This window comes from Syngnathus typhle, linkage group LG13 (genome assembly GCF_033458585.1).
Source record: "Syngnathus typhle isolate RoL2023-S1 ecotype Sweden linkage group LG13, RoL_Styp_1.0, whole genome shotgun sequence".
Lineage (NCBI taxonomy): Eukaryota > Metazoa > Chordata > Actinopteri > Syngnathiformes > Syngnathidae > Syngnathus > Syngnathus typhle.
Window position 1 is genome coordinate 11,960,438 of NC_083750.1, and position 23,393 is coordinate 11,983,830.

At 48.3% G+C, this 23,393-nt stretch overlaps 1 protein-coding gene across 2 annotated transcripts; it reads right to left on the minus strand.

Moving 5' to 3' along the window:
* Positions 1–442: 442 nt before the first annotated feature.
* insra (insulin receptor a) lies at positions 443–22,722 on the minus strand. 2 transcript variants are annotated; one of them, XM_061295323.1, is made up of 21 exons: positions 21,631–22,722; positions 16,859–17,407; positions 9,923–10,259; positions 7,873–8,012; positions 7,653–7,797; positions 7,351–7,559; positions 6,978–7,104; positions 6,648–6,901; positions 5,941–6,108; positions 5,573–5,771; positions 5,197–5,507; positions 4,925–5,064; positions 4,603–4,762; positions 4,431–4,527; positions 4,289–4,356; positions 3,980–4,209; positions 3,773–3,883; positions 3,543–3,702; positions 3,165–3,294; positions 2,960–3,094; positions 443–2,643 (listed from the first exon to the last, which is right to left on the minus strand). In XM_061295323.1, exons 1-21 carry the CDS (start codon positions 21,716–21,718, stop codon positions 2,292–2,294), a joined length of 4,110 nt encoding a protein of 1,369 aa, XP_061151307.1. In that variant the 5' UTR covers positions 21,719–22,722; the 3' UTR covers positions 443–2,291. The 2 variants fall into 2 exon arrangements, with proteins under 2 accessions (XP_061151307.1, XP_061151308.1); XM_061295324.1 differs by having other exon boundaries at positions 5,227–5,507; positions 21,631–22,721.
* Positions 22,723–23,393: the final 671 nt, after the last annotated feature.

Genomic DNA, 23,393 nt, shown 5'->3' on the forward strand with positions numbered 1-23,393 from the left:
TGGAGATGCTACCCCATTATCTAGTTTTCCAAGGAAACATTTAGAATGAAAATAATTGATTGTATCCCATGATATTAACATTTTTTTATGTATTTTCCTGCTTTTTATTTAAATATAAAATACAGTTTATTGCATGATCATTATCAACAAATCTGTAAGGTCGATTTTAAAAGCAATAGTTATGTAATTTACCGTATAAAATACTGTACACTCCTAATACTGTACTTTCCTTCAATACAACGAAGAAATTATCTGTCCAGCAGGTGGGGCTATTGTCACACCATCACCCCAAAAAGCGTAATTGTTGTCATATTTAGTATTGAGGCTACTTTTCGAAATCATTCCAATATTTCGAGCATTTTTTTGTGTACCTCATGTTTTGTTCTTAGATAAAGACAAGTCCATTGGGTTGTGTGGAAAACAAGGAAATAGCAAACTCAGGTTGATGTTCTCCTGAAGGCAGGATGCAACTTGCTGCATTATTAACATTTTATTTGATCTCGTTAGGGATAACGATGATGCAAAATAGCAAAAAAAAAAAAAAAAACCCCTTCTCCTATCAAGCAAAGAAAAAGGACCAAGTGCTGTTGGTTGATCATGAGTTCACAAGTTTGGATTAAAATCAAACAAAAAAAGACTATAATGAGCGGAACATTTAAAACATTTTTTTCTGCAACATGAACTATATACAAAAAGCATCAATCAACCATGGATATGCTGTATATATATACACGTTATATTAACAACAAAAAACAGTTTTTGAACACCCGCTTTAAAAGTAAAAGCAGCTATTGGTCAATGTGAGGTCATTTTTTTTTTTTTTTTTTTTAAATATCCTTCAGCTGTAGATGTGTAACGGAAACAAATAAATAAAACCAGACAACTAAAAGTGTCCTCGTGTGTGTTGTATCTTGTGTGCCATTTCTGTTTGGAATACTGCAGAGTGCGAGGAAATAAACTAAAAGAAAAAAAAAAAACATCACCATGAATCATCTGTGCTCCTTTCATCAGTCTGTTCAAGAGTTTCGAGAAGGTCACTTCTATTCCTTCTTTTTCACAAGCTTTCACAAGCCTTTCGATACAGGAGTGGGGAACCCTTTTTGTGGTTGTTGCTTTTTTTTTTTTCCTCAGGGGGGGGGTTCCAGTTTCTCAAAAGCCTTGGCGGGGGTCCGTATATGTACAGTGATACCTTAAAATACGAGTTTAACTTGTTCTGTGACCACGTTCATACGGCAAATCATAATTCCCCAGTGAAATTAAATGCCTTTAATCCGTTCCAGCCTCCCAAATTATAAACATAAAAATTTGGGGTATGTTTTTGTAAATGAGGAAAAATAGCACGTTCCTATTTCCTTCAATCAAGTACTTTTGCACTTTACAAAAAAAAAAATCCAATGAGCATTGTGCTACTCCGATACCGGCGGCAGGCAGTCAATTACTGCCATAGAGATATTTGGAGCTGATCAGTTTCACAGTAAGCTATTTGATAGCCTGAGTGTTTGTTAACATAATGCAGAGAAAGGTTTGCGATTCATTTGGCTGAAATCCTCAACTTATTTGTTCACTATTTGCCAAGCTGTCAATTGTGAACCGCGTTGAGTTTTGTTCACTGCTACCATTCAGCTTGCGTCTCAACGTCTTGCTCTCAAGCCAAAGCGAAATAAACGGCGGAACAACTCGTATCTACAAAAAGGTGTGTTGGCTCACTCGTATCTTAAGGCGCCACTGTCGTCCTGCTCTTATTTTCACAACAACCTTCCGTGTGGCAGTGGGAAGCCGCTGGTTTTTTTCTTTTGGGGAGGGAGGACACTCCACTTCCTCCAATGGCTTGGCAGGGGTCCATATCTGTGGTTCCCCCCCACAATAACCAGAGAATCGAGCCTTTCAGCATAGGAGTGGGGAAGCCATTTTCAAATGTTTTTCTTTTTTTTCCTGGGGGGCGCTCAGGTTCTTCAGATGCCTTGTCAGAGGTCCGTTTATGTTGCTTCCCACCCCTCGCTTTCATCCAAAAGTTTTTGTTTGTTTGTTTGTTTGTTTATTAGCAGCCTTGTTTCACAGTTGAATCCTTTCTCCACAAACTTGGCAAAAATGAATATTTCTCTCTCTATTTATATAAAGTATGTACAGAGGTAAGATGCCGGAGGTCCTACGTACAAAAAGCGCTGTAGTGTGTGTGCATGTGGCAAAAGTAAAAATCCTGAGGTATGCACTGAGGGCTTCTCTGGTGAGAGTGTGATTGATGTGTGTTTATGTCGAAACAAAAATAGATTCTGTGGAAGGAGCGGTTGGGGTTAGGAGGGGCTGTGGCGCGGTAGAGCCAGTATGCGTCCGTTGGTCTCGCCGCCGTTCATGTGCGCAAAAGGGATGTGGTGCTCCTCGTAACTCCCGCCGCCGCTGTCCCGGTCGGGGCAGCAGCCGAGTTCCCGTTGGGAGTAGGACGAGGGGTCCAGGGGGATGCTCTCCATGTTGTCCAGGTCCAGGTCCAGGTCTTCCACGCTCTCGGGCGGCTTGTTGTCTTCGCTGTAGAAGAAGGAGCGATCGCGGTAGGACGGGTGCAGGTCGTCTCGCAGCATCTCGATGATCTCCTGGAAGGACGGCCGCATCTTGGGGTTGTACTGCCAGCACATCTGCATCAGGTTGTGTCTGGAAAAGAAAATAGAATGCAGTCAATTGTATCTGTATTTACTAGTCTGTTTTGTTGTCATGCTTGAGAGGTTGCATGATATGGCAGCTGCCTTATGAGCCTTTCTAGTTTTGCTGCTTTGGCGCCGTCTTGTGGCAACAATATGCAATTACAATTCCTCTTATGGGAAGGGCACCTCAATGGACAACCGCCTTCCTTCCAGGTGCCAATATTTACAGTTTAAACTGTGATGCATACCACAAACTATTATCCCAAAACACTCCAATCCAATTTATAAACGGAGATGGTTGCAATTTGTTGACACGATGTACTCACAGCCTGTCTGCGCAGTTGTCCGGTCGGTCCAGGTATCCTCCGTCCATGACAAACTTGAGCACCTGCTCGTTGGAGAGCCCTTGGTAAGGCTGCTCGGCCAGTGTGCTGATCTCCCACAAGACCACCCCAAATGACCTGTGCGCAAAAATGCTGCGATGCAGAAACCTTTCTTTCATGCGTAGTTCAAAATCAAGCAGTCACCAACCAGCAGTCCGAATGTGCAGTGAACACCCCGTCCTTGAGCGACTCGGGCGCCATCCACCTGACGGGCAGCAGACCTTTCCCTCCTTTACGGTAGTAGTCTGTCTCGTAGATGTCTCGGGTCATGCCGAAATCTGAACGGAGGAAAAATAAAGCTTATTGAGCTATAACACTCAAAATATTTGATTTAATAATAGAAGTTAATATTGTGAAAAGAAATCCGAAAAAATTCATTCAGAGGAAAAGAACGGCAGAAAAGAAATAAAAAAAATGAAAGGATATTAAATAATGATTCAAAAAAAAAAAATCTGGAAAAGAATACAAAACTAAACCTGTAAAAAACATTAGCCAGGACACATCTTCCCGAGTTGAAAAAGCGCACCTCCTATTTTGACGGTGAAGTCTTGAGCCACCATACAGTTCCTGGCAGCGAGGTCCCGATGCACAAACTTCTTGGCGTTGAGATACGCCATGCCGTCGGCGATCTCGGCCGCCATCTGGATCATCTCCTTTAGCGTGGGAGGCGGGCGGCCCGGGTTGTTCTGACAATGACATCCTTACATTGAATGGCCGGGCACGCTACGGTCGAGCGAACACGCGAGAGAGCGTTACCTCGGCGTCAGGGCGTAGGGCGCGCAGGTAGCTCTTGAGGTCCCCGTGGGTCATTAGCTCCATGACCACTAAGGTGGGCTGACCTTTGGACACCACGCCCAGCAGACGCACCTTAAAAAAAAGATTTAGTGACCACATTTCAAATCGCAATCGTCATGATGAGCCTATTCCGTGTTCCTCAATGTTTAATAATCATGGGACGCTTACCACGTGGTGGCAAGTGAAGGCCTTCATAACGGAAGCCTCGTTGAGGAACTCGATCCTCTCGCGCAGGCTGGCCGACTCGTTGACCGTCTTGACCGCCACGCGCGTCTCGCCTTCGCCCTTGGTCATGTCCTTGGCTATGCCTTCGTACACCATGCCGAAGGAGCCCTGGCCCAGCTCTCGCAGGATTTTGATCTTGTCGCGGGGCACCTCCCACTCGTCCTCCTCGTACACTGCACGCCATCGCCATTGCAAGTTAGCCAAGGAGGATGAAACCATTTTTTTGGAATCATCAAAACAAGCTTAGCTTACTGTCATTTGCGCTAAGGTACTCCGGGTTGGACGAGGCGTAAATGGGACCGCTGGGCCCTTGAGTTTGGCTAAAAGGAAAACAATTCCGTCACTTCGTGGAATAAGAGTGGCGCTTGGAGAGGAGTAAACTGAGGCCGCCTACTTTTTCTTGAACATAGCGAATCCGACCAAGGCAGCAAACACCACCAGCCCGCAGATGATGGGTCCGATGACAATCTTTGCAATGTTAAGAGGATCTCCTGGGAAAAACGACAACACCGGACGTGAGACACCTAACGCATTCCCGGGATCGCATGGCGCCGGCAAAGGCTTACTCGCGTCCTGAACATAGAAGTACGTGGGCTGTGTCCACGAGCCGTTGCCAGCCAGGGAGGTGGCTCGGATCCGCACCGTGTAGTTCCCGGGGTGCATGACTCGCACCTTGCAGCCCCGCGCGCTTTTGTACATGCTCCTGGAGACGCAGTGGTGAAGCTCCTGCGGCGCCACAACAACACGTCATTCAAGGGCTGAGTCTCGTTCCTTCATCTCCTCAGAGATCTTGCCGAGTTTGGCTTGGTGTCCACGCATTCAGACAGGCCCCGATGAAGAAACTGGCCGCTGCTGTTTGGGTTAGCGGCGGACGACGCTTCTGCTCACCTCGCTGTCGCCGACGCGCTTGTAGTTGATCTCGTACAGGATGATCATGCCGTTGGGGGCGGTGGGCTCCTGCCAGGCGATGTGCGCGCTCATGTCGGACACCTCGCAGGTGATGGGGCCCGCGATGTCGTCGGCTTTGTCTGTCGGGGGGGGCGTAAAGCGCGCTAATGTCGCGGGAGGCGTACGATTTGGTTGCGATCGGTTACAGTACCGTACATCATGACTTGATTTTTGCAGGTTGTGTATTGGACCACTTTGTACTTTAACTCAACTCATTTTGTCGTTAAGTGTGCGAGCATAACCTTCGGGCATGGTGCGGGCGCTGACGTAGGCCGCCATGCTGCAACGGGCCGGGTCGGTCGGGTGGTTGCAGGCGTGGATTTCGATCTGGTAGCTGGTGAAGTGGCGCAGGTTGGAGATGACCGTGGACTCCTTGGCCAGCACGGTGACCACCGTCTTGGTGCTCTCGAACGTCTCCTCGTCCTCTGGGGCGGCGGTGCTGGACAGCCTGCCTGAAGCGGCGGTGGGGAGCGGGCGCGTTTGGTTGGCCACGCCCATCGCCGAGCGCCGTTGTCTTGAGCGTCTGAAAAAAGATTTTTGAGACTTGACGCTCCCTTTAAATCTGAATGTGGGGGTGGGAAGTCGTACTTCATCTCAAAGACTTCGTTGTGGAGGTAGTTCTCGAAGGTCTTCCGGTACTCCAGCTCCTCTTTCTCCTTCTTCAACTCTTTGTCGGTCTTGGGACAGGTGCAGCATCCCGTGCCGACGCCCTGCTCCTCTGTCTGGTTCCACTTTTGCTCCTCGTTGCCGTCCACCTGAGTGGGTACCCGCGAGGGCAGCTTCATTCCTGGGGAGATGAAAGGATACGGTCACAAAAAGGGGACCGACTTCCATCGTAACTGTTTCAGTCATGCAAGGCAATCTTTTATTATTTCGCATCATCTTTCCTCTCTGAAATGAATAGGAGTACTATGAATCCATTCTCAGGGTCTCCATCGCGACAGATCACGCCTCACCCTTCTGACAGTAGTCAAACTTGTAGAGCTCGCTGGCTTCGGCCTGCCGCTGACAGAAGACGAGGTAGTGCGTGATGTTGCCGTTGGGGTCGTTGGGGGGCTTCCACTTCAGTATGATCTGGGAGGACGAGTTGGACGATGAGATGGGGTCGAGAGGGACCGACGGTTCTGTGGACGGAAAGACAACGACGCATCAGGACTGTGGAGGAGCGCCTGGGAGTGTGTGGCGACCTTTTGGCCAAAATGCATTGTACTGTTTGAGAAGGAGAAGCAAAAGCGATGATCAGCATACCGCGCTAGCAAGCTGACACGTGTTAAGCGATCCCACTTGTGCGCGGTCAAGCGCAACTTGATGGCTCATGGCCGACGGTGACAAACATGAAGGATCAAAGTCAGGACGTGATGAAGGAGGCCAGTCTGCGTGGTCAGGGTGAAGGCCAGTGCAGACTACTTATGACCGGCTGATGCTCATACGGAATGACGGCTCTGCCCTTGGGGCCAGGACCGACAACCCGACCGAGGAACCTTGAGGTGGCAGACGCGACGAGAGCACGCGCCAGCCAGGCCGCTCTTGACGCGGCTACCGAGCTATCGTATCCGACAATCTCTATTCCTGTGTTGGTATTAATAATAGAACGTATTTCCGATTGAAAAATTGGCATTAACCTGAAGGCTCCACTTCAACACTTCAATCGATGTGGACTTACTGGTGGCGTTGGTGCGCACGTAGATGATGTCGCTCTTGGCCCCGTTGACCTGGTGCTCGTCGGAGGCGGAGAGCTGCGTCTTGACCATGATGGCGTACTGCGTCCAGGGCTTGAGGGGCAAGATGAGGTGGCCCGGCTCAAAGTGGTCCCGGTCGCCTTCGGTGGAGCGAGGCGGCGGGTCCACGTCTGCGATCACCCAGCTGTTGGAGCCGCACGCGTCCTGACCGTCAAACTCGGTCACGTTCCGAAAAGGCCTGGAAAGAAAAAAAAGAGCAGCGTGACGTGAAAACGCTCGGAAACAACCGACACTCTGGTGGCAGCGGAACGTACGCCTCTTTATAGAGCACCATGAAGCCCAGCAGGTCTCTGAAGTCCGGAGGCCAGAAGGCTTCCCACTTCACCATGATCTTATCGCTCATGGTGCGGATCTGAGTGAACTTCAGCACGTAATTCTCGCCTGGAAAAACAGATTTGGACCATGAGATGAAGAAAGGGGCAGAAGATGTTCACCGGTGATAAAGATGTCTGCGGGAGAAGCTCTTCACACCCTCAATCATTTGAATGTGCTGAAAGAGCTTTTGAAGTGAATCGAAAACGCAATGTTGTGGATGGGCCATCCATCCGCCGAAGCTGATCGTCCATCTGTCGAGCATCTTTTCGAAGCAATATTTTCACGCTGGGTTGCCACGGCGACGCCACTTACACGAGGCCTGGTCGCCGTTGTTCTTGGACGCGATGTCGTTCCTGCGCTCCCGGGTGCCGGTGACCTCCTCCATTTTACGGATCTCGGACATGCACAATTTGGAGTTGTAGTGGAAGAACATGCGTCCCTGCACAATGCTTAGTTTGTGCTTGGACCAGTCCCACAGCTGTCGCAGGTTCTGGTTGTCCAGGGCGTAGAAGGAGTAATTGCTAGGGAAGGCAGGAGAATAGCATGACTCATGCATGACGACAAAAAAAAAAAAAAAGTTCGAGATCCCTCTCTGCAGGTAGAGGACGCCTCACCCAATTTCCGTCACCTCCCCACGAATGACGCGCAGCTTGCGGAAGAAGGAGAGCGAAACCAGGGCGTAGGAGCGCCGCACCGTCAGGTAGCCGGTGATCTCCTCCAGCTGGCCCAGGCTGGCCTCCAGCTCCGCCGCTATGTTATCTGTCACCCAAAAAAAAAATCGGTTTGTCATGTTGCCTGGTCAGACTTTGAGTGCGGCCGTTTTGAGGTGCTTACTTCCTCCGCGCAGGTTAATGACCAGGCTGCCATTGAGGATGGTGCAGCCTCTCAACGCCTGCGCCGCCGTGACCGAGTCCACGGTTTTCAGACCCGTGCACACTTTTGGGCAGAGTCCGGCACACGGAGTGCAGTTCAGCCTGTGCGGACGAGAAACAAAAACGTGTTGATACACTTGCAGGGGAAAAAAAAAAAAGGGAACCATCTTCGCCTTGAAATTCTCAGCAAAAAAAAAAAAAAACATCTGTTCATTGAGCATGTGTGGCAAAGTTTATACAAACAGCGAAGAACGTCAGCGCTGAGAGAACGCTGAAGTCATCCGGGGTCACCGCGGTAACAATGACAAAGCCCTTTATCCTCATCCTGCCCTCGTATCTGCTTCGCATCCTGAGAGAAATATCAAAACCATTAGCGAATAAATGTTCCCGCCGCTAAACGTGCTTGTCTGCCATTTTCTTTCTTCCCTTCCTCCTGTCTTGAGTCACTTCACCGCAATTAAAGAAAACAGTGAATAGAAGTGGACGATAACAAAACAGCTCAACGTAGACCTCTGCAACCCGGCTTACGCAATGTTTTCATAACAACATCTCTTGCCATGACTGTGTGCGTCTGCCGTATTCGATTATTTCCCTGAAAAGCAATCTGCACAATGCCATCATTCATAACGTGGTGGTGGTGGTGATGATGATGAGCACAGAAACAAAAAAGATAATGCTCCGAAGTCAACCGCGAGAGATTCACTCAGCAGACCCACGGGAGGAGGGTATTTATTTTGCCCTAGAGTGATTAAGGTTGTGATTAAAGCGAGGATTAGACACTAGAGATGGACGTTATGCTCGGGGGGGGGTCATCGGTGTGATCGGCGCCGCGTTGCGAGCTGGCGGCTTTACGGTGACGGAGCGGTTTTGTTTGGCAAAAAAACAACTGCAAAAACAAAATGTCTGCAAAGAACTGAAACTTTGTCACATAGTGACGACAACCCAAATTCCTCGCAGTGTAGCGTCTACTGACAATATCCTGACTGGGCCTCAGCTAATTGGCCGCATTATTCATGGCGGCAGGGGGTGGGGGGGGGAGCAAGTATTGCAGCCACTTGAAGATTAATGACAGATTAATTCGGCTAAGCAAACAATCGAAATCACTGCGACACTTGAAAAAAGCCTCGGGAACGACGCGGCCAAGTATGTGGGTTCCAGCGTTAGGGGGGGGGGGGGGGGGGGGGAAGAAAAACCATCTTTAGCTCACAATCCACATTGACCTCATTCCCTTTGTGCGGTGCCATGTGTGCAACTTTTGAGTGTCGAGTTTATTCTGAGTTGAGGGAAACTGCCGAGATGCGACGGTACGAAAAGCGTTCAGTTGAGGTCAACAGATTGTAAATATTATTACCGCAATCTCGAGAGATCAAAAGCAACCATTTGAATTTGGTTCCAAAACAGCAGCACTTTCTGAAACGCTCCAACTGTCCCTGGTGCATTTGCGTCACAATGTTGTGAAATTGTTTGTCTCCAGGTTTTGCGTCACCGTTTGTGTATCCTTCCTTGGAAAACTGCAACTATGGCTCATATGGTGACAGCGACAGCTGTCAATCCGCCTCTCGTCGTTTCGCAACACGAGACGAGACACGCTCGCGCGACACCCCGCTGCTTCTTCTTGTCTTCGGCCTGTCAAGAAAGATCAGGGATGTTGGGAGCTCAAGTTGACTGGTGGGCACGCCCAAAAAATAAGCCAGTTCCCTGTTGAGGTCCGCGAGAGAGAGAGATGTGAAGAAGGTTGTCGGGAGGTCAGCGCGTGTATAAATCTTCCATCCAGGGTGGAAAATCCGCGAGACGCATAGGACAAAAACCGTAAATGGAGTCAAGTGGAGCAAAGGGGAAAAGGCTTCATGTCTGAGTCACTTTGTGGCAAAGCAGACGTTCCTTGGCGGGCTAGAAACCACCAATTTTGTGTCGCAAGAAAACACGTAGAGTGAGTTCAGCCTAAACCTTTTCCGGATTGCTGAGAACATCGGTAAAAAAAAAAATATATATATCAATTGCGGTGCACTCACGCGGACGAGTTGACGGTGGTGTAGCCGGACGGACACTCTTGGATGCAGCCGCCGTTGTGGATCACGTACTCGTGGCACTCGGGGTTCTTGCTGCGCTCCTTCTCCCGCCTGCACCGGTGGTTGAGTTCCTGGCAGAAAGCGAAGGAGACGCAACGCCAGCCCTTGAAGGTGTAGTAGCCGTGGGGGCAGCGCTCCACACAGCCGCCCCGGTGCTGGAGGCCCCGGCAGGCCACGCAGTGCTCGGCCGACTGGGGCTCCAGGCAGCCGCCCAGGCAGCGCTCGTGGCAGCACTGCTGGTCCCGGGTGCAGGCGCGGTGCTTGCAATGGACTGGGCACACTGCAGACACAATCAGGGCAGGATGGTGAAGACGTTAGTCGGAAGCGGCCATTGTTTGGGTCAAAGGAGATTTCATCTGGCTTGCATTTGCTTTCCTGCGTCTCTTAATCATGGGTTCGCTTAAAGGGCAAATATATCTTAAGTGTTGCTCTTTCTATTTCATGAGAAATGTCCCACTGGATAAAGATCAACTTCTATTTGATGTCCCTTTCTTAGGGAGGCCATCTATCACTCAAAGCAACTCCTGAGAGGGGAGAATTCTGAAAAAAAATGCTAGAACATACATACCATCTTCCACACAGAGCCCAACAAATTGTTTTCAAGGGATGAGCCGCTCAATAGTTTTTGTTTTTACTTGGGAGGGCAAACTGGAGATATAGTCGAACCCCAAACAAGTCAGCTATGCAAACACATCTTCCCTTCCTGAATTAAGAGGTTTACATGGCTTTATTACTCCAGAGAAGTGCTCACAAGCCAAAGTGAAATCCCTCACTGGGCCAGTCAGCAACCAAGGGGATCATCTTGCAGCCGGCTAACAACAGGTCATTGGCGGACATTTCCTCCACACCAGACAAACGTGAATGAGGAAGGGGCCGGCGGGAAGTAAACACGAGCGACGGTTGACATCTTTTGCAAGACGGACACTTTTGTAACATGAAACTAGGAGTGACGGGTGACTCAAGAACACACAAGCAAAATGTGCGTCTTTGTGAACAGTGTGTTACCCGAGCGAAGAAACAGAAATGCTTGGAAGGACGCATAGCGAGGCGCAAGGTGGCTGTTTATGCGGGCGTCCGCATGTGTGTTTGTAATAATAAGCCTCTTACGTAACATGAGATCATGTGTGGAGGCACATGCCTATGTGCGCGGGCATTTCGTTATGACAAGGACAAAAGGTTCTTTGAGGTAAACAGGATCTGCCTCAAATAAAATACACTGACCCCACTTAGGAGTTGGATTAAGCAGCGGGAAAGGGGGCCGGCTTGTGTGTTGGTTTAGAATAACCCATGCGAGGGTTACAATTTGGTTTCACAGAGGTCGCCTGAGTGGTTCTCACCGTTCCGAGGTTTGCGGCTGCTTTCTCGGCCGCGGCTTGACTGTGCAAAGTTGTTTGTTTGGAAAAAGTTGTCGTCATTTTCACGCTGCTTCGGAGTGTAAATAAAGCTGCTATTTAACATTGCCACTCAGCCCTTCCCCATGTCCTTCTGCCACCTCTGAAGGAAGCATGTGTGGGCTTCAGCAACATGAGAATGGCAGTGAGAGGGGGAATGTGAGGAGGGGCTTCACCATGCATGGGGAAAATGCTTTAATATAACCGCTGCTTCTTACCTAAGTGGTTCAACCACCTTTCCTGACTTCCCAAAAAAGATCCGAAAAATAGCACCCAAAGTTTGTCTCTAACGCTGTCCTTCAACTTTGACGTAAACGGGCACACGGTGGACTCCCGATCCCGGAGCAGAGCTCCATGCCGGAGTGTCGCGGCCGCAAAAGATCCACCCTCGGCCTTAGCCAATGTGTTGGCTAGCTGCGGAGGCAAGCCATTCAAACGGCCTCTCCCCAGCTCCGAGGAAGACAGGGCCCCAGTTTTAACCCTTTCGGACCCTCTCGGATGGCAGCTGCTCAGCGTGGGAGCAAGAGGGAGGACGGTTTTCGACTAAATATTATACAGACTGAAACACACTGAAGTTGCTTCGCATGCTTACAAACTTTCTACCAAAAAAACAACTCAGGCGGAAAGTACCACTGCAAAAAGGCCCTGCAGCATAAATCTTTGGCTCTATAGTTCTGAGGCACATTGTAGGAATTCTCACGGGTCGGAATTTGAAGTCGGCAACGTCTCGAGTGCCGAGTCCACCGCCTCTTAGCCGATTTGTAAACTTAATTAAGGTGTCTGAGGCCTACGCCGACTTGTAAGTTAATCGGCTTGACTGCTGCCGAGATTGATCCTTTCCGGGAAAGACCTGTTGGAATGTAACATTTGGAAATAATTACACTGGCTTTACGTGTCCGGAAAATTATGTACCGTGCACGCTCCGATTGATCGCAGGGGAGACATTACAGACAAGCTCAAAATCTGCACTATAGACCATCTAAAAATGTATTTAAAAAAAAATATACTTTTTTACCCGCTCCCACACAAATTCAACTTTGGTGCTCCGATGCGGAGGCACGAATTCGGCAGCCGGTGGAGCTGCTTCGAAACGTAACAAGCCGGAGACCAGCGTCATTGACTTTCCAGAGACACGATCGATAAACACGGTTTAATGTTTAATGGACCAGTCAATGGTTGGTTTGGATGAATGTAATAATAAATAAACAGCGGCAGTCTACTTGCATTTTGTTTGAAATGTGCACAAACATGACAATAAAAATAGGGAAAAACATACCACCTGGGACTCAAAACCCGATGGCAAGTTAATTAAAAAAAAGCTAACGCTACGTTAGTGCCACCAAGAGTTTTTTTTTATGCAAATATTTACGAAGGAATTATCGTGTTAGCGTAAGAGAATGATATACTGCGGCATCTTCTGATATTGACGTATAAAATTAGGTTACTACTCTATTGCAAATGAAACATCCCTTATTAAAAACTGCCTACATACTGAAGAGCCTTTCTTCGAGGCAGAGGCACCGCCATCCATCCATCCATCCATCCATCCATCCATCCATCCATCCATCCATCCATCCATCCAATCATTCCATGGCATCCTTTCAATTTGGCATGAAACAACCACTTATTCAGGCCTCATGCGTTAAGTTCATATCGAAAGGGCAGCAAATGCAAAACGGTGTGAGCGGCGGTGTGCTGGATGCTAATTAAAATTCCACTGCAATGACAAGGGCCAGTATTTAGTTTCTTCTTCTTCTTTCTTTTCAAATTGAACTTATCCTTGAAAGGCGAGGAAAGATTCCAAACAAACAGCCACTTGTGAGACCTTGTAACGATAAAAACAACTCAAATCAAGTCTGTACGAACATGCCGAGATTGTGTGTTGGCTGATTTGAGTTTCGTGAGTTCATTTAAAACAAATCAAAGAGAAAAATCGTGACTAAGGCGAATGAGGAGAGTGCATTTGTTTCGTCCTCCCTGCTATGCCTCGCTCGCGACATGTTTTGATTTAGCAGCCGAGGCGGCGGGCTTTGGCTGAGCTCACGGGGGGGGGGGGGGGGGGGGGGGGGTGCAACAGGTAAACAATTTCATTAGCGAGCTCCGCTCTCCACTGATGGAGAACAGAAAAACAACGGCTCTTTTTGTTATGAACGCCGCCGCCGCCGTCATCGCCACCTGAAAGCAGGATATCCAGTTTGTCCGAGACTGGAATAGAAATGATAAACACACATGCGGAGCAATGGCGACGGGCAATTAGGGATCCTGCTCGACAGGCAAATGACGCACGAGATGCCCCGTGTGTTTTCACTGCCTTCCGGGCCCCGCTGTCAATCGGAAGAGCAAGTCATTTGCACGCTAAGTGTTGACTTGGACAGTCACACAAATAAAAAAAGCTACAGGGACACTAAGAGCTTTTTTTTTTTTTTTTTTTAAATAAATTGGATTACATGGTGGGTACGGCAAATGGGCAAAATTTGATTTGCCGGGACTGCAAAAGCCAATACTCGTTTCTTGCTTTTTCTGCATCGATTAAATCCAACCACCCGACTCAATCTGGAGGTCAAGAGTCAAACTGTGGCCAGCGCGGAGCGGGTGATGAAAAACGCCCGTCTGTCCGGCGTGTGCTGGATGCCTGAAATGTCTGGGATTCCACGGGGCTGGCTCCAGTAGCTGTTGGGCGAAGAGTTCGCAGGGTGCAGCTTCTGGCAAGTGCCACAGTGGTGAAGTCAGCGTGGGGGGGGGGGGGGGGGTCGCTATCAGACTCATCTGCCGCACACTTAAGAGAGTGAGACCAAGAACTTTCTGCAACAACCTCAAGACTCTCAAACGTACCGATTCACTTCAGCGGCTTTGGTTTTAGCTTACTCAGCACACGCGGGCACACTTAGGCTTGATTTCAATTGAGCGTGAAGGGAACAGAAGAAGAACACATCATTCTTGCTTAATTATCATGCCCTCCGGCACTGGGTCGCCGGACTTGAAATTAGCCACCAAGTGCGTCATCGACTAGATCTTAGTCGCGTGACGTGACGATGTTTTGTTCATACGAGTATTGAGAAATAAACGGGCCTGGCACTTTGCGGTCGGGCAGTGTGAAAGAGACAAACGCCGCCTTTGTTTCTTCGGGTCACCGAGTCCCTCGCATCCCATATCGATTAAGCATCGGAAAGTGGAAAATCTCCCAAAGCAGCTTCTTTCTATCCCTTCGTCTAGGAAAAGTGTCCGGTTCCGCGTCCATTCATAACCCGGCGGTTGGAATGGCGCAACAAAGACGGGAAGCAATCAGGATGAGCGCAATCATCTGAAGTGGGGAAAGAGCGGTGGCGCCACTGAGGGTGGCAATAGTAGCTCCGCCCACGCGGGAGCAGGGGGGGGCCCAGAGTTCAGCGGGCTCGTCAAGTGCCCTCGTCCGTCTTGACCGCTAACTTTGCGATTCCTTCCTCCGGCGAGTGATGGATGGCTTCATGTGCCGTCGCACTGCACTGTTACTCTTCCTCTGTCTCCTAGCAACAGCAGCAAACAATACCCCCCCCCCCCTACACAGTTATGTCCATTTCTACGGCTCATCTTACGCACACACTCGGAACCCGGAAAGCTTGTGTCCGTACATGTGAACCTCTTCGCCTCGTCTTCTTTTGCCCACCAGGTACTAACCGATCAGGAGAAAATCATTAATTATGCAATATGTATCGACTCCAACCTAAGGAGGGTCATTAAAATGGGTTTTAATAATAATAAAACACACACACACAGAGGGAAATGGGCAACAATTGTCCTCGCAAACAAGAGATTGCAAAGATTAGCAGAGCAAATAAGAGGACAGGACACATTGCTAGGAAACGTGAGTGGAGTAACCAAAGAGCGAGACATTACTCAGAACCAGAGTATTTTGCTGCAGTGGAAGTTGTTAGCAGAAAATGATTACCGTAATTTTCGGACTATAAGTCGCACCGGAGTATAAGTCGCACCAGCCATAAAATGCCCAAAAAAGTGAAAAAAAACAACATATATATGTATGCAAGTCGCTCCTGAGTATAAGTCGCCCCCCCCACCCAAACTATGGAAAAAAACGCGACTTATAGTCCGGAAATTACGGTACACTACAAAAGTCCATCAGGGATTCATAACTCCAAAAACAGAGTGCTATATTGAATGACGGAGGAAATGTATTAGTCTCAACTGAGAGGTTACTAATTGACACAGTCCAAATCAACCTCACCGGTTGCCTTCAAAATGGCCGACGAGTAGGTTGCAATCAAACTCAATCAGAGTTGTGACTCGCGGGGATCGCACGTCGAGTCAACAAGACCGTCGCTCATCATTAGCCGGCGTGGACGCGACACAGCACGTGTTCCGGCAGGCGCGTACGGCCAAATGGAATCGGCGCGGCTAACCGAAGCGGGGCGACCCGTTGCGGTTGCGGCTAAAATTACCCTGCGGACAGCGTGAGGAAGGCGACAAAAGCTTTCAAACACGGGCGCTAAGCCAAGTCAAGCCGCGGGGGAACCGGAGTCAAGTTGTTTTGTTTTGCGAGTGTAACCCAGTGACTCTTCCGACAGCTGCCTAATCTCCTCGTCGTCGACTAAGCAGTCACATGGAGAAGGAGCAAATGCGTTTTATGGACATGGCTGGGAGATCAAACCGTTTTGGAAGTGGAGAGGTTTTGTGGAAAGATTGCTTGACAGTCTTCCCCGTAGAAAGTGTGACGGTGTGCTTGACGAGCATGTGACCCGGGGAAGCGCTGCATGTGGTTCAACATCTGGTCTGGACCAATTGTGTGCTGGAATAAACCCTTGATGCTATTTGGCGGATGATCTCCTAATCTCCACGCAGGTTTGTTTAGTGAAGCAAAGAAAATCAATCAAATTTCATCCACTCTCCAACCTGTCAATTTGGGAAGGGAAGGGGGGGGGGGGGCGGACAATTTACAATGCCGCTGCTTTCGAAACGGGAACGGGCAGCAGCTGGCTTCGCTGAACAACTGCTGAGCGACAAAAGCGAGCCGGGAATAATTGGATCAGCAACTTTGCGGATGTGGGTCACGAGTTGGACTGCTTGCGCCTGTCCGTCTCAGAGGTGGGGACAATGTCAAGTCCAAACGGTGACGCGGCCTTTCACCGAGTGCACAATGAGGTCGCGGAGATGGCCGAGGATTAACGCCGCAGACGGGCGACGCAATTATTCCAAATGACTCCAGAGGGGGATTAGGGTGTTTTCCAAAACAACAATGCAGGGCTCCTCTCAGCCAGCAGGTTTGTAGACTCGCTTGTTTTTCGGTCTGCACCGTGCCAGGAAAACACAAAGGGTATTGCCGCTCTCGCCGTACCGAGCAAGTACTCGGAAGAATCTTGCACGAGGGTGCTTGCACCCTTACGCAACACGGCGGCCTGCGCTTGAAAAGCTCTCGAAAATGCGTGCGTGTGTGTTCCACCTGTGTTTGTCGAGCGTCTTCAAAGGGCAGGTTGTGTTTGAGTTAAGAAGAACTTACTTCTCTGGCAGTGCTTCTGCGTCCAGCATCGCTCGCTGAAGTGTCCGTTGATGGTGGTGGTTTGGCAGGTGGTCTTTCCCACGGACGCCCCGGGGCACACGTCCCCGCACTCCCTGTCGTTCTTGTTGGCCACGATGTAGTTGTCCTCCACCGAGTCCAGGACCTTGGACCAGTCCAGCGTGGACAGGTAGCAGAGGTCCGGGTTCTTCTCGATCCTGACGGCTCCCCGCGTGATGTTCATCAGGCTGTGTAGGCCCAGCTCGCGCAGCTGCAGCATCTCAAAGACCACCAGGGCGTAGTTGAAAAACAGGTTGTTGCCGCGGATCACCGTCAGGTTGGGGAACAGCTCGCTCAGGCTCTCCAGGCCGTACACGCGAAACAGCAGCAGGTAGTCGGTCACCACCGTCAGCTTGGGGAAGGACAGGCCCCGGAAGTCCTCGGGCTTGCTTCCGAACATGAGGATGATCTTGAGGTGGCCTTCGATCACTGTGCAGTTGGCCAGCGAGTTGAGTTTGGTCACATTGTTACGGATGTCCTTGCTCGGACAGACTGCAAATAGGGAAAGGGAGAAGATGGCATCATTACTTTTCATCAGTGGGTCGACTTTGTCTACAGCTTCAACAACACGTCATGCGGGGCTAGCTGAAGGCAACATGGAGTCCTGCGGTGGCAGACTTGCAGATGATAGCGCCAACGGGCCGATAAAGAGCTTACATAAGGCTCAGAAAGCAGCAAAGGCCGATCGCCTGGTGAGAGTAAACGCGCTACGCCCGTTTCCAACAGTGGATAAGACCTAATCCATCCCGCTACTTCTTCTTCTTCTCCGTTTGCTGTGCAAGTGCAACTTGAGGCATTCCGGGGTCAGCTGACAGTTCACGAGTGCGAGGCACGCAGCTCTGTATTTGTTGACAGAGGCAGCCGCCGGTGAGCTGGGTGCACAGGGGTGGCCCGCTCAGCTGGAAGGTGGCGAGAGGCATGCGTGCATGCGCCTCTTTATGGCCCAGACCTCCTTTGACATCTCTTGCGTAAGTTTGTTGGGTGTAAACAAGAAGGGATATGGATGAATGTTATCGGCAAAATAAATTGGGTACGAAAAAAAAAACACAAGTTGGAATCGCCTCCGTTATTGACATACCGTAATTTTCGGACTATAAGTCGCACCGGAGTATAAGTCGCACCAGCCATAAAATGCCCAAAAAAGTGGAAAAAAAACATATATGTATATAAGTCGCCCCCCCCACCCAAACTATGAAAAAAAAACCACGACTTATAGTCCGAAAATTACGGTAGCTACTTCTTCAAAAGCCTTTTCCTTCCAATGTATCCGCAAATAAGAAGCAGCAACTATGAGTTGGAACTTGGGAGGACTAGAAGGGAGGGAAAAGAAAGTCTGAAAAAAAAGTGAGAGCAACAGGAGCCACAAAGAGCTCAGCTTTCGTTTCGGTGGAGCGAATGGACAAACGTACAATAGGAGGGGACGCCGCTGCTCGTAAAGAACGCACCGAGTGACCCCGCGCACCGGGCCAGCGAGTCGTCGCCGCCGCGCCTATCAGCGCTCGCTTTCAGCCGCCACCGTATTTTTAGCGATAGCCGAGCTAAGCCATTGATAGCTAAGCCCGCTGGAAACGGCAACGCGGCAGCTCCGATGCGCGGGATGGGAATTTTGGAGGAAGAGCGAGCTCGTCCATGTGCGAACATTTAGCCGCCACTTTTGCCAGGGCTCGTAAATCTCAAAGGACGTGCGGCACAAAATGGCCGCAGCGCAGGTTGCGGCAACGTGAAGCGCCTTGAGCAAAACAAACAGAGGACTCTCGCACGAGCGAGTGACAAATCCATTTGAGCTGTCGTACGAGTGTGAAAGATTAACCGTTGTGCAATAAAACTCAAATAAAGTACAGAACCACTCGCCCGTTAATGACACAATGCGATATGTGGTTCATCGATCATTTTGATGCAAGCGGACAGATGTCACTGTAATTCCCTGAAATAGGATTTTTTTTTTTTTACTTTCATACTACAGGCGGAATCACAAGAAAAATGACTTATTTCATTTATGTTTTTATTCATAATTATTGGACAAAAAAAGTGACATTGTGATCATCGGACTGATGGACCGAAAGCCACCTCAAATCTTTGACACAAAAATGTTATTGTCAAAGAAAAATCAAAACAACAAACTTTTTCCCCTTTTTCAGCAGAATATAAAGATAAAACAATCGACAAGACAATTGATTTAAAACTATTTGTCAGCGACAGCCTTCACTGTTCAACTTTTTAGGACGTTTTTCCTGCACTACGGAGGTGTGCTCACAAAAGGTTGCTATGGCGACAGGACGAGATTTCCAAGGCCAGATTGAAGAAAAGAAAAAAAAACAAGGCCTTGTAGGTGCTGCCGAGAATCATCAATGAGCCGGTCACAAGTTTGAACAGACTGTTGGAGGTCCACGCTGCGAGCGAGCTATTCCGATCCCACAAAGGGTTGCCGGGGGTAACGCGTTGGTAGGCTGGTACTGTGCATGGAGGCCAGGGTGAGGGCGTCTCTGAGAGGCCCCCCCCCCAATAACGCGGGAACACAAACAGTGGCGCGATTGCGACACTTCCTTTTTCAAGGTTCTTGCCGCTTTCTGTACAAGTCAGCGCCATTGTTACAAAAACATGTGATGTAATCGTCTTCGGCGAGAACCCGACCGCTGTCACACCTTTGGGGCGATATGGCCTGAAATAATAATAGACAGGCTTTTTCACCAAAAAAAAGTTTCCGTCAGTCCGTTAAAATATCTCTTGAGCTTCTGCATTGATCGCCGGATGTGTTTTGTTTTGTTTAGCTAGCAACAGACAAATGGCTGTAAAGTCACATCGCACGAAATACAAATGACGCCGTCTGGCTTTTGAGAATTGTGCAAGGAGAATAAAGGCGGGTTTGGTTTTGATGAAGCTGTCAGCGAGGTGTTAATTTAACAAGGTGCTTATTACCGAAGTTGGCGTTTACAGCGGTACCCGACAGGCCCGGCCACATTTCACTGACAGCTGATTCCATACTAAACTAATAAAAACCTAAGGAGGTTTTTTTTTGTTTGTTTTTTTAATTTTTTTTAAACCCACACATGTAATACAACAAACATGTTTGCCATGGCATCATATTTTCCGAGGCTCTGGAGCGGAGTGCATGATGAAAAGTGATTAATAGGCAGCTTTGTTGTCGTGCCTGCTACGCTGCATGTCCTTAAGACAGCGGCCCAAGAGAAAAGTGAATCATTTGCAAAAATAAAAACGTCAATGCTGATTTTACATGTGTTTGCTCTTTTTGTAATGCTCGAAGCCGCTGCTCAAATCGCGCCACTCCATAATATAAGCTAGCATTAGCCACGAGGCTAAAGTCAATAGCCAACGGGATCTCTTTGGGGGAAAAAACAGGAAAACGTGAAAATACAATGTTTACTTACGTAAATTTCAAACGTATTATTTTAATGTCGGCCGAATGCTAAAAAGAAAAAACCTTTGCTTGTAGTATTTAGCCTACAAGTACAAATAGTTTCAAATGTATTTGCCAGTCAAAAATGTTTACTCGCACGCAATCGTAACAAAATTTAAAAAAAATAAATAAATTAAATTTAAAAAAAAAAAGGGGGGGGAATGTTTTTAACGCAGCAACATCGACGCCAGCATCCTTGCACCTGCTTTGAATCATTCTGTGACCAATTAGGTGAAGTTGGAGAAATTGCGACAGTTGAAAATCACTGCACAAAAGCATATTGGTTCATTTATTCATTTAAAAAAAAAAAAAGAGCTTATAACGTCACATTCCTTTACTCAGAGTTAGAAACACAAAACAAAAAGTTCAACTTGGCCGGCAAGCGAAAGCTGATTATCCTCCAGCATTCTCCGGCTTCTTAGCCGGCCGGGAGGAGCGACAGCGACAACAAATTGTTTACGGACACAAACAGACGATAAGTGGACGACCTTTGCGCCTTTTATGCGCACGAGGCGAGGCGCACGTGACTTACAACATCGTCAATACGTCGTCGTGGCCAAAAACAACAGCGCTTACAATCAAACGTCTACTGGCAACTCGGCAACTGGAATGCTGCCTTTCATCAGCATTTCTGCCTTTCCTTTTTCAATTGCTTTCAATCCACATACACGTCTCCAAACAGTGCGTGTAAAAGTCTACACACCCTTGCCCAGAATGAACAATTTTTGTGAACGAGACAAAGATAAACCATTAGACAACCAATACAACGCAATTAAAAACCAAACGGAAATGTTCAAAGGGTGAGCCTCAAAAATGTAAATATTACGTATGCATAAATACCCATAACTTATATTTGTTCATTGTTGCATCAGCTTGGCTGTCCAGTTTTCTCCTTGTCTTTTCATCAATTTAGGAGGGACATCCAGTGAGTGGTGATGTCACAGTTGCACTATATTTTATGTGACTGTCTTACTTCCACGTTATATTGAATGCCTTGCAATTGTTTTGCAACCTTCCCCTGACTGGTGCCTTTGAGTTCCCGCGGATGCCGAGGATGGAGACACGTTGTGCTGCAAGATGCGACCACCCAAAAAATGTCCAGGAGAGCCTACTAAAACATCTGAACTTCATTTGGAGTTCGTGGTGCAATTGGGTTGGTTAGAAGTCACAATTAACCAATTAGCCCCCCCCCCCCCCCCCCTCCAACACACTTGATTCAAATGTCGTTCAAGTTATACTGTTTATTTCCAAGAAAATTATATATATGAAGGGTTGGTATTGAAATGAAATGGCTACTTACTCTCCGCGGTGGTGGTCACGAAGCAGGCTGCGGCCAAAACAAGAGCCAAAGTCCGGAGCCACATAACTGACTCGGGCTCGAGCACCATCCGACAATCTGCTGCGAGCCGGCCAAGAACTCCCGAGTAATCCTTGTGGCGAGGGAAGGGGAGACACAAGAAGAAGGGGGCGTGGGGGGGGGGGGAGGACGAGATGCTTGTTCGGGGATGTAATTCTTCTTCAGGAAATTCTTTTGCTTTTGCAGCGTGAGCCAGCAAGTAAACAAAAAATGACCCCGGAAGATGGGCGGAGGAACGAGTCCAACGTGTTCACTCAAGCTGCCGCGGCGGCTAAAGCTAATGCTAAAACAGACAGCCAGCCACGTCTGGCTTCTCCGCGGGTTTGTGGCTTGAACTCCCCCGACTAAGTGAGCCCAAAAGCGGCTTTACCTGGCAGCTAACGTTAGCAATCAGGAGCTAACGAGCTAGTTGATCAAAAGTAGCCAAGCCCAGACAGACAACCAAGACCACACACGTAAAAGTTTACCTCACCCACTACAAAAATGGGCTGTTACGTCCACATAAACGTGGACTATTTACACGGCAAATTAATATTTGGTCTAATTCTGTTAGCTGCTGTGAGTCCAGGTCGCTGGAAGCCCGCGTGGCGCAACGTTTGCGCGAGTTTCGGAAAAACAACAACTCGTCCCACGAATGCGCGTCGAGCGTGGGCCAAAGCATGGCAAAAAGTTATCCTCGTGCGTTGTTTCTACTCCGAACTCCGACGCGAGGTCCGGTACTGAGATTTCGGAATTTTTCTGCAGCTCCGCGCGACAGCAAGTAAGCTCCACGTTTTTTCGGGCTTTTCACGTGAACGTCACACCGTCCAGTCGCGTTGCTCGTGTAAAATGGCAGACGCGCCACAAAGCAGAGCAAAGTCGTACTTGTCTTCTTCTATTTTTGGAGCTTTTTCAAATCTTGTTTGGACGGCCAGAAAAAGGTAGTTGCTCTGTCACCCAGGTTATGTGTGTTGCCTGTCTTTTTTCTTCTTCTTCTTCTTCTTCTTCTCCCAGGCAGTAAACAAACGCTGCCAAGGGAGTCAGATGGGCTTCTAGGGAAACCCGGACTGGAGCTTATTGGATTCACAACTGAGACTGTCGAGAAGCTCATTTTAAAATCGACTTCTCATCTGAATTTAGCATTTTTTTTACCACTGCTACCACTATTGTTGTTATGAGCTGCAGGAATCCTATTGTTTCTGTAGAAATTCTTATAAAAATTATTTTTGTCTTTTCCCTAAAGACTCCCATTCGACATGTTTAGGATGAACAGTTTTTATTTCGGTTGCCGTGGTGACGCCCTGTTTACATAGAAAAATGATTGGGGGAAAAAATGAAGAATTATGAATATGGGCAACATTTTATCATTAATTTAAGCACTATTCTATAATTATAAGCACTTTATAATTATCTTATTTCATATTTATATAGAAATGTCACTTTTTATCCAGCCGAAATATCATTTCATTGTTGAGAGCCGTATGCAACGAAATTTCCTTTTGAGTGTTTACAAAATGACAATAAAGTCTGTCTAAGTCTAAAATGTAACTGTCCTATGTTCAAGCATTATTATTCATAGTTTCATTATCATCATTATTTTTTTTATAACTAAAGTCTCTGGAGCTTTCCAATCTCTGGAGACGCACGTCTGCTCGTTGTTTCCACGCTGGTTGTGCGTGTCAAATTCCACGCATTTCCCACTGAGGACACGCAAAAGTCGGATGTTG

Excerpts from the sequence above, each read along its gene's own strand:
- insra (XM_061295323.1), bottom strand. The coding sequence starts at position 21,718 with ATGGTGCTCGAGCCCGAGTCAGTTATGTGGCTCCGGACTTTGGCTCTT. Across the intron at positions 7,105-7,350 it reads CAACGGCGACCAGGCCTCGT|GCGAGAATTACGTGCTGAAG; the intron begins GTAAGTGGCGTC and ends CTGTTTTTCCAG. Across the intron at positions 3,703-3,772 it reads CCCTACGCCCTGACGCCGAG|AACAACCCGGGCCGCCCGCC; the intron begins GTAACGCTCTCT and ends TGTCATTGTCAG.